This window comes from Macaca thibetana, chromosome 9, assembly GCF_024542745.1.
Source record: "Macaca thibetana thibetana isolate TM-01 chromosome 9, ASM2454274v1, whole genome shotgun sequence".
Classification (NCBI taxonomy): domain Eukaryota; kingdom Metazoa; phylum Chordata; class Mammalia; order Primates; family Cercopithecidae; genus Macaca; species Macaca thibetana.
In genome coordinates this window covers 83713910-83731645 of record NC_065586.1, presented here as the reverse complement: position 1 = coordinate 83731645, position 17736 = coordinate 83713910, and the positions used below count along the sequence as shown (strand labels likewise).

Sequence of the window (17736 nt, the reverse complement as noted above, 5' to 3'; positions counted from 1 at the left end):
CAGGTACTTTGAACATATAGAAAGATACATGAATGTTAATAACCTTAATTTAAAAAATTTTTTAAATTTCAGTTTTTTTCCCAAGCAAACCAAGCTTAATCATAATGGCATAGAATTGTTTAGATAAACTGTAAAATCTGTTAGACCAGTTACTAAAAGGCAACAGAAAAGACCTGCACTGCCAGAATATTATGTTGGAAGAAAACATTTCCTTTGGACATTCGTGAAAACATTGTTAGCATCAGGCCATAACAAACAGAACTCAAGGAAAAAAACTTGTATGAGCTGAAAATAAGTTGAAAGAGAGAGTTACAATTTCACACCCTTTAAAAGAGGAGAGAAAACTGAAAATGGCGAGATGCAATAAAAGTTGAAGTTTGGGTTAGAAAAAAATTAAAATCTCTTGTAATTTATTAAGAGTAAATCAGTCCCTTAAGAAAATTTCATTGTTTTAACCAGTGATTTAATGTTTCTATCTATCTATATATATATTTACATCAAGTCCAATCATCTCTAGAAAGACCATTTTAATTTCCCTTTAATTATACAAAAGTTTTTTTGTTTGTTTTTTAAATAAATCCTTTTATTGTGACTTAGACCATTCATGACATGCTTGGACTCTGTGGTTTGTCCTGACCATCCTCTTTCTTAACCAGTCATTTTATTGTAGGACTAAATTTACCATATAAGATACTTCTTTTTAAGCTTTCTTACCAAAACAACCCTCTTTATTTTTACAACTTTCTTTACATGCCTCTTACTTCCTGGTTCCTTTTACCTTCTTTTATACATGACCTAAATAAGCTTTGAATTAGACAAAAATTGTTCACCTTTTTAAAAAGGGCACACTTTTTTTTCAGAAAGAATGTTTTCTACAATATATTTTTTGAAATATCTATTATTTAATTTAGTTTAACTTTAGATTCTAAATTATGATGAGTTTGTCTACAATTATCCCATTGCATTTACCTAATTATTTTAATTGTTTACCTAGATTATTTATGAAAACTGCAATAGTCATCATTTAAAGTTACAGAACCGCATTGCAAAATTATAACTGAGACAGAGAAAAAGATCTGACCTCACTCACTTCATCTTGCGTCTAACCTCCAAGCTGTCCTCGTTCATTCCTGGGCATAGGCGGAACTAACTTTGGGAGGAACTTTGTTTATAGTTTAGCTTTGAAACAAAGGCAATAACAACCTTTTCCCAGAACAAACCTTACTGCCTATGGACTAGGTCACCTAAAGCCACAAGATTAGAAGTTATGATAGTCTTACTAACTTCAAGATGTAGCTATTTTCATTAAACTAATATCAATGTCTTATTTATTAACAATTACGCAAGAGGAGATCATTCTGTTTGGGGCTGGGTTTATGGTTTTTAATCCCTATGCCAAATTTTGACACTTTGATAGTATTTTGCAGGGATAAATATGAAATTGCTTGATTAATAAATGTGAACAAAAATATATGTTGGCAATTCTTAAGACATTTCTAATATTACTTTACCAGTAATTTGCTAGCTTATTTATTAAAGATTTTATTAAATTACGTAAACTTGAAAAGCATTTGACTAGTCTTCTCTTTTTTCCTGATAAAGTATTTGATTCAAGCACTTTTATTTTCTTAAGCCAATTAGCGCCCTTTTATATATTTTCAGTAGTCAAACATTGTGTATACAACACATAAATACATAGACATATTAGGCATGCTGGTAGAAGTACATATTATAGATTCATAAAAACTTCTATTTTCCTACCTTAGACTTTCAAATTCTTAATAACCTTTTTCACTATCCTAGGCAGTTGTCAGCTAAATAGCCTTTAATTTGCATATTAAAGGAAACAACTCAGGTGAACATCAAATAGCAAAGTTTACACCACAAAGTATGGAAAGGAAAAGTCTAGTGTGCTAGAGGGAAATTAAAATGGATTTAATTGCCAGTTAAACATAGGGCTATGGAAATTTTATAAAGGCCTTTTAAATACACACACACACACACACACACACACACACACACAGATCCTATAGCTTTTACTTTGGAACTTTAGCCATGACATAAATACAAATTCACTGGCTTGCAAAAACACCACCACCACCAACAACAAAAAACCTGTTAGATCCAAACAGTGCTTTTTATCTTAGTAGAAAAATAACAGCAGATGTAAAGCAGCCAGAAAAGACAGAAAAAGAGAACGTAGGAACTTTGTAGTTTGTCGGTCGACCTGAGAGTTCTTTTTCCTTAATGTAAATGTGCACAAAGACCATGTTACTTCCATTTTACATAAACTCTGGCAAGTAGTGGTGCCATAAAACCTATGGAGTGCTTGAAAGAGGATCATTCTCCTCATTCTTAGATCGTTTCCCACTTTTTCTTAAAAGGAGGAACTGAGCTGTGGCCTAGGGTTTTTATGTGTGGATCAGTGTGCGCTGCTTGTGGGCAGGACTCCACAGTGTGTCACCACTGAGTTGTTTCCACCATTTTATGTGTCTCAGTTTCTCTCTCCAGAGGTCTGTGACCTCTGGGAGGGCTCAAAACGTGGGATGATCAGGCCTTATATGCGTTTCCCGGACGAGCCATTTTAAAAATTAATTTTTGTTGGGGATTTTCTTGTAAGGCTACTGCATGTCAAGGGATGTTAACCCCCTATAACACTCCCATTAGGCTCCCAGTCACCCAGGGGCACCTTTTGGCTGGGGGGAGCAAAACACTATTTCTCTTTGGAGCTGAGAAAACTCAATCTCTCATTTACCTGCGAAAACAGCAGTTCAGTTCCTCAATGCAAATGTGCACAGAAAAGCCAAATCGAGATTAATTTTGGGAGAAAAGGCAATAGAGAAGACCCTTTAGAATGCATCTCTGAGGTAGAATCAGGATCCTTAAATAACAACTTCCTAGGAGAAAAAACAACCAAGACCACTTCCTGTAAACTGTGCTCAGCCACCCCTAACTTTGTAGCTCTCATTCACCATTACACACATCAAGGTCAGATCCTGTCATGGCACAAGATAATCTCTGGTACCCCCAAGCCAAAAAAGTCAGGTTATGGAATACAGGAAGACAGAGGTTTAGACTTAAGAAGAATCTGCCCATGACTCTTGAAACTCCACAAGGAAAATAGAACCCTCTAAAAGGGGTGAGTGGCGCCTTTGTTCTGAATTCTTTAAATGGGTTCAAGTCATTGGAAACCTTCTCTAGATTTTTTGGTACTGCAGATAGCAAAAGGGGAAAGAGGTATAGGGTGGAAGAAAAGTAAATTAAAGGACATTTGTTTTTTTGAGACAGTAAGCAAACACAGAAACCAAACGCATGGATTTTTGTTTTTGTTTTTTTCCTTTCCTCTTTTGCAGCTGCGAGGAATTTTAGTCAAATTAGGGAGGCTTTGTTACCCATAATTTGGAATTCTCACTCGGATTTGACCAAGTCAAATTGAGTTTGTCAAATCTAATGGGAGAAAGACCAGAACAAACAAACAACAAAAGACTCAACAGTATGATCACTGAGTGCTCTAATGGTAGGGAGAAATTAAGATCAGCTAGTTGTTAAATTTTAGCGAAGACAAAACCCCAATTCAGCTACTTACCTACGGATAGGTATCAGGCTGAAGACTGCTCTCTACATCCTAGAAGCACGAAAAAAGTCAAAACGCATCTTCCCTGCTAGGAGTGAGCTCAAACTCCGTAAAGGAGTTACCTGCCCTCCATCGTCATGGAAGCAGGAAATCTTGCTTTCCTTGTTGGAAGCAAGTGAAACTCCAAAAAAAGGGAGTTGTATAGCAAAATAAACTTTAGGTCTCCACCAAATTTGGGGAGATCAGGTGTTATATGGAGGGGGCACTCACAGACATCAGCAAATAGTACTATTGGTTTGAGCCATAAAGTTAGCTCATGCTGGTATCAAGCACCGATAGATTTGTCAAAGGTCAGGGGCACCTCCACTCAGAATCTCTTCACGGTCACCAAAATGTGAACCCCACATATCTGAGACAGGTCTCAGTTAATTTAGAAAGTTTATTTTGCCAAGGTTGAGTACACGGGCCAATGACACAGCCTCAGGAGGTTCTGATGACATGTGCCCAAAGTGGTCAGAGAACAGTTTGGTTTTATACATTTTAGGGAGACATGAAACACCAGTCAACATGTGTAAGGTGAACATTGGGTTCTGTCTGGAATTCGAAACAAAGGCTGGACAACTTGAAGCAAGGAGGGGGCTTCCGGTTCATAGGTAGATAAAAGACAAATGGTTGCATTCTTTTGAATTTCTTATTAGCTGCTCCAAAGGAGGCAGTAAGATAGCATTTATCTCAGTGAGCCAGAGGGGTGACTTTGAATAGAATGGGAGGCAGGTTTGCCCTAAGCAGTTCCCAGCTTCACTTTTCCCTTTGGCTTAGTGATTTGGGGTCCCCAAGATTTATTTTCCTTTTACAGTTCAATGCCATCTTACCCAAGAACTTTCAGAATATATAATGGTACAATGAGAGGAAAGAGATATAAGTACATTAACCCTAAAAGAAGATCACTGTTTCCGCATGTGTAGAAGAAGAAAGATGTTAATGTAAGTTTGTGATAAGTGATTATACCTATTATATAACGATAATTATGTACTCAGAATCCTTGCTAGTTCCCATTTAAATGCATTTTTAAAAAGCCTTATATCAGTGATTTGTCTGCACACACTTAAATTGGAACAATTCAGCTGTGACCTCGGTAAAAAGATCAGAGGTTGTCATTGTTTCTAACTTAAGTTTAATTCGTTCATCTCTGATTTTTCACTCTTGTTAATGACATGTCCAACTTTCTAAACTGATTCTTCCAAAAGGACAATTTTATGAATCTTTTAGAACCTGAATGAAGTGAGTGTTAGCTCATAAGTATTTTCTTTGCTGCTGTTTTTCCCCTTTTCTGCCTTCCCCACTCCAGGCAAAAATATTAGTTTAATATATCCTATTCTACTTAATCTTTTTGAAAAAATAATACTTTACATGGAGAAAAAATGAAATAGCTTGAAAAGGTAAAAAATGGTGTGAAAGGGTAGAAAATCTTATGGAACAGTCAAAAGAATATGGGTATACAGTAAAAGGTAAGTTTTCCTCCTCCTTTTGGCCCCCACTCCCCATCTAACTCATTTTCCCTCCACAGAAACAACAACCACTTGGAGATACCTACTTTAAAAAAAAAAAAACAAGCAAACCACGGTGACCAGAAAAGATAACTTTCATTAAGCTATAAACAAGAAAGCATGCATAAACATAAGCCATTTTTACAGTAGTCCAATGATAATTTTGTTTTTCTGCTTATCTAGTGGTTCACTTGAAAGTTAAAACTAGGCAATTGTATAACTTCTTCCTGGGACACAGTGTGTTTGGTGGCAGTTTTGGTGTGTTTTTTGGTGCTTTTCATTTATTCACTAGCCATGTTCTGCTCTCCCAAATGAGGATTATTAGTGTTTCAGCAGAATATGGGATTCGAAATTAGACAAATCAGTATTCGAACTCTGTTAATGTCACTTCCTAGCTGTATAATCCTGACATTTCTTTTAATTTCTCTGACCTGTAAATTCCTCATCTAAATAATAGAGATAATAATAGTTACTTCTCAGGTTAATTTTAAGGGTTGATTGTAAATTACCTAGCACAGTGCTAGATGTGGTAGGTGCTCAATAAAACCATTAATTCCTTTTCCCTTTTCTTTCAATGATATATTGTGAATACAACCTGAAGAGATTGTTAAAGTGGGACTGCTGTTGCAGGAAAGAGATGTTAGGTAAACTTGACAAGATAACATTTTCTATCTCTATATAAACTAAACATTATTCATTTGTCATTTTTATTTAGGAAGTTCCAGATAGAAATAAAGGCTATTCTTTAAATCAAGAGGCAGTTGTGGCATAGAGTAAAATTTTCAGGGCAACTAGCTAATAGGGGAAAAAACAGGGTTTCCCAGATCAGGCATTGTTGACATTTTGGGCCAGTAATTCTTTGGGATGGGGAAAGGGAGGCTGTCCTGTGCCTTGTAGAATGTTCAGTGGCATCTCTACCTCTACCGACTAGATGCTGGTATCACCCTACCCCCAAGTGTGACAACCAAAAGTATTTCCAGAGTTTGCTAAATGTCCCCTGGGAAAACCACTGTCTTCGAGCGTTGCTTAAAAAGAACACATGTAGGAGGGTTTCACATTTACTGTAGCATAATGAAAATGAAGAGTAAATGTTATTCAGTTGCTAAAATAGGATACTTTTATAACTGACATGTAAATGACTTATGGCAGTAAAAGAGAAGTTATTTACAAGAGATAAAGGAATCTACAAAAGATTATCTGTTGATTCAGTGATTTTGCAGGGGCAAGATAAATAAGAGATTTATCCTATTTGGTTGTGTGATGTGGTTCATAGCACTTTTTAAAAATTCTTATGAGACAGGATTTCTCTCTTGTCTAGGCTGGAATGCAGTGGCATGATTATGGCTCACTGCAGCCTTGATCTCCAAGGCTCAAGTAATCCTCCTCCCTCAGCCTCCAGAGTAGCTAGGACTACGGGCGTGTGCTACCACATCCAGCTAAGTTTTGATTTTTTGTAGAGATGGCGTCTATGTTGCCCACACTGGTCTTGAACTCCTGGGCTCAAGCAGTCCTCCCAACTCAGCCTCCCAAAGTGCTGGGATTACAAGTGTGTGCCCCCATTCCTGGCCCCCATAGTACTTTTTTTTAAAGGTATTAAATACATTTATCCTAACCTCCTAGCCATTCTATAACTAAAATGCTGTGTGATGCGAATTTCCTTTTAGAGCAGTCATAACCCTGGACAGACAGCAAGATTCTATATAATCAAAAGCATTTTAGGAAAATGTAATAACCAAAACTTAGGTAAACCTGATTTACCAGAGTCCCTTCATTTCTAAAATGTTCACTTAATTGAAATTTGAATTTGTTATGTATAGATTTTTAAAGACTCTTTCGTGGTTATAAACTCCAATCTTAAAATTGAAGAAATCAGGGCAAATATGTGTGGTAGTTAAGTATGGACTCTAGTGTTGGACTCCTTGAATTCATATCTTGTTTCTTTTCTTTGCTAACTTTTAACCAAAGGCAAATTACTTAATCATGCTAAACTTCAGTTTCTTTTTCTGTGATTGGGAAAATATTATGCCTATCTCGTAGTATTGGCTCTGAGGATTCAGTAAGTTAATCCTTTTACTGTATTTTGGCATAATATTTGGCACACTCAGTAAATGTTTTTCATTATCTTTATTTTAATCGAAAGCTTTGTTGTGTTGCTAGAACTCATAGGTTTAATGCTGGTTGTGGCCTGCTTTGAGAATATATGCAAATATACTTCTAATGTAGAGTTATTTTTATTATAACTCTGGTTGCCTAGTCCCAGGAATTGACTTCTACCTAAAAGGGACAGCATATCAGAGCAATTTCAAATGGGATATGTATGGCCATCTATTGTAGATACCTGGATTAATTTGAAGGAAGTTGGAAATCCGTTTCAGATACGCAGTTTAAAGAAACTTCAGTTACACATTTCTTGCCCTCCTTAACTCCTGTGTCTTTCATCTTGAGATTTTACCCTTACCTGTCATGATAGTCCTATTAGGAATGAGAAACTAAGCTGTATCCTAGAGTCTGATTGAAACAATGGGAGCCTCTCTTGGAAGTGCAAGATCTCTTCAGTCATGTACCCTGTTTTCTCATTTCCTGAAAGGTAGTTAAATTTCCCTGATTTCTGTAAAATAGAGCCTCAAATCTTTACCTGAGGGCTCACAATGGAGAAGGCTAAGATCAAGGGACCTAGAATATCCTTGGAAATTTCCTGTGTATCTGTTCATTGCTCTTTAGACTTCACATATATCTATTTCGAAGTGCCAGTATCTAAATATCAAGTCAAAGGAGGTTGTTTGTTCTTTTCGTTCTAGGCAGAAAAACTAATGAAGCAAATTGGTGTGAAAAATGTGAAGCTCTCAGAATATGAAATGAGTATTGCTGCTCATCTAGTAGACCCTCTTAATATGCATGTATGTATCTTTAATCTTATTTAAGATTTTTTTGGAGGTGGGGGTGGGTTCTAGCATTTTGTGTCAGGGGTCCTAAAGATCATGGCCGGGTTCATTGATTCTCTAGGCTGAATCATAAGACTTGGCATATAGTTGTATTCCTGTATATGATTTATTACACTGAAAAGATACAAAGCAAAATCAGCAAAGGGAAGGTGGCATGGGATGAAGTCTAAAGGAAGCCAGGCACAAGATTCAAACTGGAGTCACCCAGTGCTTAATTAGTGCATCAAGTTGTGACAACACATGTGCAATGTTGTCACCAGGAAAGCTCACTGGAGACTCAGTCTTCAACATATTTATTGGGGGCTGGTTATATAGATTCCCTCTTCCCTTAAATGTACCAAAATTCTAGACTCCCAGAAGGAAAATGGGTGTTTCACCATAAACCATATTGTTTGCACAGTTTAGGCACAGTGAGCTGTTCTTGTCAAGAAATGATGGGACTCTCCTGAAATCTAAGTTCCCACATGCCAGCCAAGGGCCAGTCTTGCAAGTATGCCTTCCCAAAGGATAACAGTCTCAGGCTTACTTTGTTAACTCTTTTTCTGTACACGTTTGTTTAGTAAAACTTTTATGTATTTGCCTTTGTGGTATATAAAGCATACTGCTTTAAGTCATGTGGATGTTTGTTTTATGGAGTTTAAACCTAGATTTTCATAATATGGTATGATAACACAGGATACTGAATCCCAGGTTTTCCGTTAATGGCCTTGGCAAATAATTTCCTCTTTGAGTCTCAGTTCCCTCATGTATAATCTAGAGATAATAAAACCTGCTTTACCTACTTCATAAGGATTATTTTGAGGATGAGCTTGATGTAATGTATAAGATCCTATATATTTTGTAATGATAGTTATACATTTATAAATTCTATAAATAGAATATATTTCCCTAATACATTAATGATATATTGCTATAAATAAATGGAATGAAATAGCCCCATCTCCAAATCTAGAAAATAAAAGTCTGCAGTGTCTTAATATCTGTGTATACAGAGACATGCGCACACCCTAGAATTAAGCCTGCATTTGAATTTGATTTATAGATTTACAATGGTACCTTCTTGGAACCCTACCTATGTTAATTTCTGAATAAATCTGTACTAGCAGACTTAGTTTTTTGCTGCAGTTACAATGAAAGTTATTTTTTTTTTCGGATCTGGCTGCTGGTTTGCACCTTTTCTTTTTATCTTTTTTTTTTTACATTATGAAGGAAAGAATCTATTGTAAAGTATTGCTTCTGATTGGCCCCAACTCCAGCTCCTTTACTGTGCCATTCCTTTCAGGACAAGTTGAATCAGGTTTTTCTTGTCTATTTTGAAAATATATATGCCCTGTTTTTATTTATAGAGATACGTCCTTAAGTTTCAACATAGATTTAAACTTTTTTTTTTCCCCCCCGAGAGGGAGTCTCACTCTGTCACGCAGGCTGGAGTGCAGTGGTGTGATCTTGGCTCACTGCAACCTCCACTTCCTGGCTTCAGGCGATTCTCCTGCCTCAGCCTCCCAAGTAGCTGGGACTGCAGGCACACACCACCACACCTGGTTTATTTATTTATTTATTTATTTTGTATTTTTAGTAGAGACGGGGTTCACCATGTTGGCCAGGCTGGTCCCGAACTCCTGACCTCGAGTGATCTGCTCACTTGGCCTCCCATAGTGCTGGGATTACAAGCATGAGTGACCACGCCTGGCCCATAGGTTTACTTTTGATGGATAAAATTCAGAAGTCATGTTTTGTAAGACCTTATTTCTAAAATTAATTTCCGTGGTGCTTGACAACATCCTATATAAAATAGGTACATTCCTGATGAGCTCTTTCCCATTAGCCAGTGCTAAATTATGTCTCAACTGGTTCTCAATATTCTTATGGCAGAGTATTTCCTCCTTATAAGTGGAATGAATTTCGCTTATTAGACCCTTGCAGATTTTTGAGTACCTGACTTACAGATTTTTAATAGTAGATAGTTGACTATTAAATTCCTTTTTCCATTTTCATAGCAGTTTATTTCATTATTGCTTGGAAAAGTCTTTACTCATGTTAATATATGATTTTAACTTATTTATGTATAAATTATCACATTAACATTTGCTATTTTGGGAGGGTTCTTTTTTACTTTAGTGAGTGTACATTTGTAGTAAAATTCATGTTGACCTTAACTTTTGCCAGGTTACTTGGAGTGATATAGCAGGTTTAGATGATGTCATTACGGATCTGAAAGACACAGTCATCTTACCTATCAAAAAGAAACATTTGTTTGAGAATTCCAGGCTTCTGCAACCTCCAAAAGGTATGGTAAAGGTATATATTCGCTGAAAGCATTAAAATCCTAGAAAACATTGAAACTTCCTGCATTGTAGAACTAGTTTTTGTGAAATAAGATTCTCAAGAATATGCAGAGATCTAGATGAACAATTTCTTAAAATAATTGCTCATTCTTTAGCATCTGAAATTGAGATAAACTTTTTCCCTGTATTTACATGTTAAAATACTTGTTAAAATAATCTCCTTCAATTTCATTTCTCTTACTTCCAAGTAAATTAAAATTTGGAAAATCAAGATTAAAGAAAAATTCAAAGTCATAATAAAAGGTTTTTGTTTTGTTTTGTTTTCAAGCCAAGACATTTTTTTCTTGTTTCACAACTCCAACGATCTTATTTTTAGAATGTAATGATTCTTTTTCAGGAAATATTGATCTGCAGATGAACTAGAAATTAAATATTTCACTTTGATGGAGATGTTTGCTTATTCAAAATCACTTTGAAAGTCTTGGAACACAAGAATTGAATGTGCTCATAACTGCATCATTAAGTGTAATTCTTGTTCATTCAAATATTTTTCTTTTCTCTTTTCTTTTCTTTTCTTTTCTTTTCCTTTTCGAGATGGGGTCTCACTCTGTCACCCGAGTTGAAATGCAGTGGCATAATCTTGGCTCACTTCAACTTCAAGACCCAGTTAGCAGAGTGGATACCAAATTATGGAGGGACTACTTCAAAAGTTATATGTAAATTTGCTTCTTCTTTGAAAGCATTGTCCAATTTAAAAGTTACATGAATATTTTCTGATTATATAAAGTTTTGCTATTTGAACTTTTTCACCTTTATGTTTTTGGACAATTTTTAATCAAGAAAAACAGTTTTTGAAGATCATTAATTTATGTTTTGACCCTCAACATAAATTGGATATTAGTGTATAGAATCAGAGTGTAAAATCAGATGCATCCTTATTTGTTCCATTTTGGGACTGGAAATAGATTACCTAGGTTGGAATTATTGACAATTTTATGTTATACAGTTTATTGCTATCTGAGCTGAAAGTGATCACTGCTTCACATAGACTACAAAAAGATAATTGGAGAGTGACTGTGCAGTATCTCTGCAGTGCATGAGGTCATATGTAACTATTGTGTATAGATATAAAGTTGAAGCTAGTGCACACCATCATGCCACTAATTGATGACAGGGAAATTGGGGCACACATAAGATACTGATGGTTATATTAAAAAAAAATGATTTTTCCCCCAAACGTTTAAAAATTTACAACAGTTAAAATTCCAACAAAATCCATCTGAATACCATATGGCTTCCTCTGCAAACTTTCTGAATTCTGTATTGTTATTTTGGTATATAAATTTTATTATATTTGTGAATGTTATACTTCATGTTTTGGTGCATTCTTTAAAATGTGAATAACCTAAGGAAAAAATAATTTTAAAAATAGATTTTCTGAGGTTATAAAGACCCATATTCTTCTCAAGTACTTTATATTTAAGCAGATCTAATTTATATAGATGTATATTTTTGCACCATTTGGACAATTTTTATATTAAAGCCGATAAACTGTTGTCCAAAAAAGAAAAATAGTCACTATTAAGGTGGAATATTAGTCACAAATGAGGATTATCTCAAATTTGGATTTTTTTGTCCCAGTACTTTTTTTCTTCCTTATCCTTTTTTTTTTTGAGACAGAGTCTTACTCTCTCTCCCAGGCTGGAGTGCAGTGGTGTAACCATAGCCCATTGCTGTAGCCTCCTGGGCTCAAATGATCCTCCTGCCTCTCGGTCCTGAATAGCTGGAACTGCAAGGCATGTACCAACCATGTCTGCCTAATGTTTTAATTTTTTGTAGAGACAGGGTCTCACTTTGTGGCCCAGGCTAGTCTTGAACTCCTGGGCTCAAGTTATCCTCCTGCCTTGGCATCCCAAAGTGTTGGGATTACAGGTGTGAGCCACTATGCCCAGCCTCTTCCTAAATCTTTTATTTGCATGTAGCACTTACTAAGTAAAGCCATTACCAAATACATCCATCTTAAAAAGAGATTTAAATTTTTAAGCCTCTATAAAGCATAAGATAATAAACACAGTTTTTATTTGTTGAAATTGGTTATAAAACTATGAGATTAAGCTCAAATAACTAATTTAAAGGTTGCAAAGCTAGTAATTAAAGCCAAATGCCTCACATTCATTTGCAGTACTCGTTTGTCACCCATCATAAATATTATCACTGTGGAGACCATTTTAGGAAAGTATGTAGAAAAGGTGCCACTCTAAATAATGTTATCTCTAGACTGACTGGTAATGTGTCAAACAAGCCAACATGAATTTTAGTGTAATCTTTTTTTTTTTTTTGAGATGGAGTCTCGCTCTGTTGCCCACGCTGGAGTGCAATAGCGCAGTCTTGGCTCACTGCAAACTCTGCCTCTGTTCAAACTCTGTTCAAGAGATTCTTCTAACTCAACCCCCCGAATAGCTGGGAATACAGGCGTGCACCACCATGCCTAGCTAATTTTTTGTATTTTAATAGAGTCAGGGTTTCACCGTATTACCTAGGATGGTCTCAATCTCCTCACCTTGTGATCTGCCCGCCTCAGCCTCCCAAAGTGCTGGGATTATAGGCGTGAGCCACAGGAGTGGGGATAAAGCAGTTTACTGAATAACTATAAGGCTAACACTTATGTAACTACTACATAGGTCAAGAAGGGGATATTGACAGCTCCTGTACGTTATTTGTTACAGCCTATCCCCAGAAAGTTAGGATAGCCAAAAGCTTTCTTTGCATATTGTATCTTTAGGCACTCCAGACCCTCGTAACTGCTCAGTTAATAACACTAATTGTAATCCTTGAAGAAGAATATTTGGAAAAACTTCATCCTGCTAAGAAGTAACAAAACCGAACTACTAGAAAGGAAATATTCCGAGTGATAAATGAATAATTTGAAACAAACACAACATTCTAAAAGCACGGAATATGTTTATGAAGTGGTAGAGTAGCTACAAAGTCAACAAAATATGGAGGCTTTTGCATAAATAACTTTGTTCTAAAACCCTGAAATTTAATTTAGTTTTTAAGAAAGTACTAAGTGTAACAGTATAAAAACCCAGAGATTTAAGTAACATGTGTATAAAAGTTTTCTAATGGATATGCATTCTATATTAAATTATGTGATCAAAATGATGAAATTAATGATAATTCCAAGTATCTGCAAACAAGTGGTTTTAGATTACTATTCTGTATTGTTTTGTATGAGCCATCTAAAAGAAAAGTGTCAGTAGAAGATTCAGATTATAACTGACTTAACCAAATTTTAAGCACCTAAGTGAACTTAGCTAAAATTTGCAGAATGCTTGAAAATACAATTAACATGTATTGGTAAAGCTTATGGATTTAAATTTAAACATCAGCTTTGGAAAAGTTTAGTATGATTAAACTTGGATTAGTTGCTGTTAGAACTTGAATCTTCAAGAATTATGAAGACCAGTAGAAAATTCTATGTATGCTTGAGGAAGAGCTTGAACATTATTTTGAAGTGTTTGATGTGAAAAATAAAATTGCTAGAGTTATGGAATCAAGTGCAGATTTCTTCTTTTTTTAAAAAAATGGAGATATTTTTGGGGAATTTCATACAAAATTATTTTTCTTCTCATTTTGAATTTTATTTTTATTATATATAAGAAAATTTTGGACTCCTCCAGATTGCTTCCAGTTTACCCTAGCATGCCATCTATATAGATGGCATTTTTAAAAATACTGTTTCATAGGAAAAGTTGAGTTTTTAATTAAGCAAGTATTTTGAGAGGTCTGCCTATTACAGTTTTTGTTAGGGCTGTCTGTAGATGGTTTATTTTCATAACCATCGTAGTACTAAGTTTAGGTACCAAATCATGTAGTACTGAATTTAGTAATTTAGTAAAATTATAATTTTAGTATTATATATTTAATATTATTAAATTTAGAAAATGCTATCTCATTTTAGTTGAGAAACAGTTGGTGGTGGTTCCCAAAATGTTCAAGTGTCACCTTAAATTGTATTTAGCAGCAAAATGCTGTTAATGGAGACCACAGGTTAATAATATAGTTTTATTCTTTGGAAATTAAAACAGGAGTGACTGGTAATTTCTATTTCTTTTAGGAAAAGATTATCAGTTCGGGAAAAGGCACATGTCCTTTGGCTAAAACTTAATCTGTGAGCAACAGCAAAACAGTGTTTGCCACAATCTGTTTTGAAGTTGTTTACCTTCTGTAGGCTAATATCAAAGCACTGTGGTGCTTTGTTTGCTTGTGAAGGTGGAGGGCCTTAGATGATTTTGCTTATCAACTGTTAATAAAGTGGTATGAATTTGGATGTCAAGGTGAGCATTTAAACTGAACCTTTTCGTGAAGGGAGAGGGCACAGGATGCTGTCATCACCAAATATATGCTCTTAACTGACACTGAACTTAGAACATGGCATCTTGCTTTCTCCTGTCTTAACTACTATAAACAAGGTTAAATAAAAGCAGGATTGAATATTGGGAAAGTTTTTTGTGGAAAGAGTTAATATTCTATTGATTGTCATATAAATTAAAGCAAAGATCCCCTTAACGGCAATAAATAACATATTCATTTCCAGGTGTTCTTCTCTATGGGCCTCCAGGCTGTGGTAAAACGTTGATTGCCAAGGCCACTGCCAAAGAAGCAGGCTGTCGATTTATTAACCTTCAGCCTTCGACACTGACCGACAAGTGGTATGGAGAATCTCAAAAATTGGCTGCTGCTGTCTTCTCCCTTGCCATAAAGCTACAACCATCCATCATCTTTATAGATGAAATAGGTATGCTATGTTTTCTATATGAGTATTTTTAAAGGCCATTTTTAAAGATATTTAGATAATCAGACTTAGTTTTTAACATTTATTAGGCCATATTAATAAAACAACGTAACCAACATCATAATATGCTATGTATAATTTCTGTGTTGTAGAATGAACTATAGACTATATATTTCCTTGATAGATAGGATTTTCTGTCTTTTCTCTGTTACAAACAGTATGCAGTGGACATCCATGTACATGTTTTCTCATGTATATATGTTTGCCCGAGAAAGATAGCTAGAAGTTGAATCATTTGGTTGTGTGGATGTATCTGTCTTCAACCTCATTAGGATTACCAGTTCTTTAAAGTTATTATACCTATTTATGTTTTCCTGCTTGGTGGTAAATTTGGGCATTGGGCATCTTTTAGCATGTCAATTAGTCATTTGGGTTTTCTTATTTGTGAATTCTCAGTATTTCTTTGGAGTTATTTGTAGTTTTATTTTGTTGATGTTTATTATGATTACACCTATTTTCTAGTTTGTTTATCTTTGTTTCTGATATTTTTTATTTTTTTACAGTTGTCTGTAGTCAGTATTTTTCCTTTGTGGTTTATACTTTTTGTATCTGGTTTACAAATACCTTCACTATCCCCATAAATGTTCTCTTTTTAAAAATTATATGTAGCATGAGATAGGAATCTAATTTCATTCTTTTCCAAAAAGACAGCAAACTAGACTATCCTTTGCTGTATGTCATGACTTTTATATTAATGGACTCTTGCTACATTTTATGGATTTATTTTTGTTTTGTTCCTGGTATGTATATTATAAATGTGTATAGTTATACAGTATTATTAGTATTGGGATATATATTTATATAACTTTATTACTGTACTTTTGAATTATATTTTATTGTAGTTACATTTAGTATGATAGGCTATGTAAACATATTGAGAGAAAAACAGATACAGATATATAGTATAGCTTTGTTTTGGTTACTGTTTGCTTTATGTATCTTTTCTCATCAGTTTACTCCAGTTATTTTGGTGTTTTGGTGTGCATCTTGAACAGAGGAGTATATAGCCGGGTTTTTGTCTTTGTTTTTGTTTGTTTTTAAGACAGCATCTCACTCTGTTACCCAGGCTAGAATGCAGTGGCATGATTATGGCTCACTGCAGCTCAACCTCCCCAGGCTCAAGTGAACCTTCCACCTCAGCCTCCTGAGTAGCTGGGACCACAGGTGTGTGCTACCACACCCCACTAATTTTTGTAGAGTCAGGGTTTCTCCATGTTGCCCAGGATGGTCTAAAACTCTTGGGGCCAAGTGATCTGCCCCACCTTGGCCTCCCAAAGCATTGGGATTACAGGTGTGATCTACCACACCTGGCCTATTAGCTATATTTTCTAAAAATTGTAATCTAAGCTTCCCTTTAACTGGGAAGTGTGATTAGTTTGATTTTATTGTGATAGCTGAGATAATTCAGATTTCTTTTTAAAATTTTTTTTTTCACACTCTGTCACCCAGGCTGGATTGCAGTGGCACAATCATGGCTCTCTGCAGCCTTGACCTCCCCAGCTCAAGTAATCTTCCCACCTCAGCCTTCCAAGTAGCTGAGAATATAGGCGTGTGGCACCATGCCCTGCTAATGTTTTAATTTTTTTGTAGAGATGAGGTCTTACAATGTTGCCTAGATTGGCCCCAAACTTCTGAGCTCAAGTGATCCTCCTGCCTCGGCCTCCTAAAGTGCAGGGATTATGCCACCTAGCTGATTTATTTCTGCTATATTATTTTTTGCTTTTAATTTACCAGTCTAGTAGACTTTTTTGCTTTATTCCCTTTTTCTTGCTACAGGTTTAGAAGTTATACATTCTTTTACTTTAGTGAAATGTTTAGAATATCAACTTAAAAGTCAAAGGTAATCTCTACCCTCCTCCCAAATAATTCACAGAGAACTTAGAACTCTTAGGTAATAATAATATCTCATCTCTTACATGTTATTGTTAAACATTTTATTTTTCTTATACCTTCTATATTGTTTTATACTGGCATTGCTTGTTTAGTGCCACGTTTGCTAGGTTTTTGGCTCACCATTGCTTCTTTGATCTTGTCTTTTCTAGATTTAACTTTGTTTTTACTGAAGTCTTTCAAAGTTCTTTCAGCAAAGGTTGTATAAAGAGTAGATTCTTTCTGCGTGTGAAAATGTGTTAATTCTACCTTCTCTCTTAAATGATACAGAGTAACTTTCAGCATCTTAAAGCTACAATTCCATTGCATTCTAATCTTTCTAATCTTGTTGCTTTTGAGAATTCTCCTTATTGCCCTATATTTGTAAGTAATCTATCCTTTCTTTCTAGTTGCTATTAGATTTTTATGTCATTCTGCTATTTAAGTATGGTTTTCTTCTAGGTCTGCATTTATTTTCATTTAGCCTGCTAAGCCTTACGGTGGTTTATCTGAGGATGTGTGACTTTCATTAATTCTGGAAGATTTCTCAGCCATTGTATATCTTTGCATGTTGCAATGCTCCCATTAAAAAAAAAAAAAAAAATTCTCAGGCCAGGTGTGGTGGCTCACATCTGTAATCCCACCACTTGGAGAGGCCAAG

The 17736-nt window shown here is 35.3% G+C and overlaps 1 protein-coding gene across 4 annotated transcripts in view; it reads left to right on the top strand.

The window, feature by feature from the left end:
* Nucleotides 1-17736, top strand: part of ATAD1 (ATPase family AAA domain containing 1) — a 68622-nt gene that overhangs the window by 17597 nt on the left and 33289 nt on the right. For all 4 annotated transcript variants that reach the window (XR_007729033.1, XM_050805589.1, XM_050805588.1 and 1 more), the window contains exons 3-5: nt 7920-8018; nt 10230-10350; nt 14949-15149. Coding sequence is in view for 3 of the 4 variants with exons in the window: in XM_050805589.1 (XP_050661546.1) it covers nt 7920-8018; nt 10230-10350; nt 14949-15149 (421 nt within the window). In the remaining variant the exon portion in view is untranslated. The remainder of the gene's footprint in view (nt 1-7919; nt 8019-10229; nt 10351-14948; nt 15150-17736) is intronic.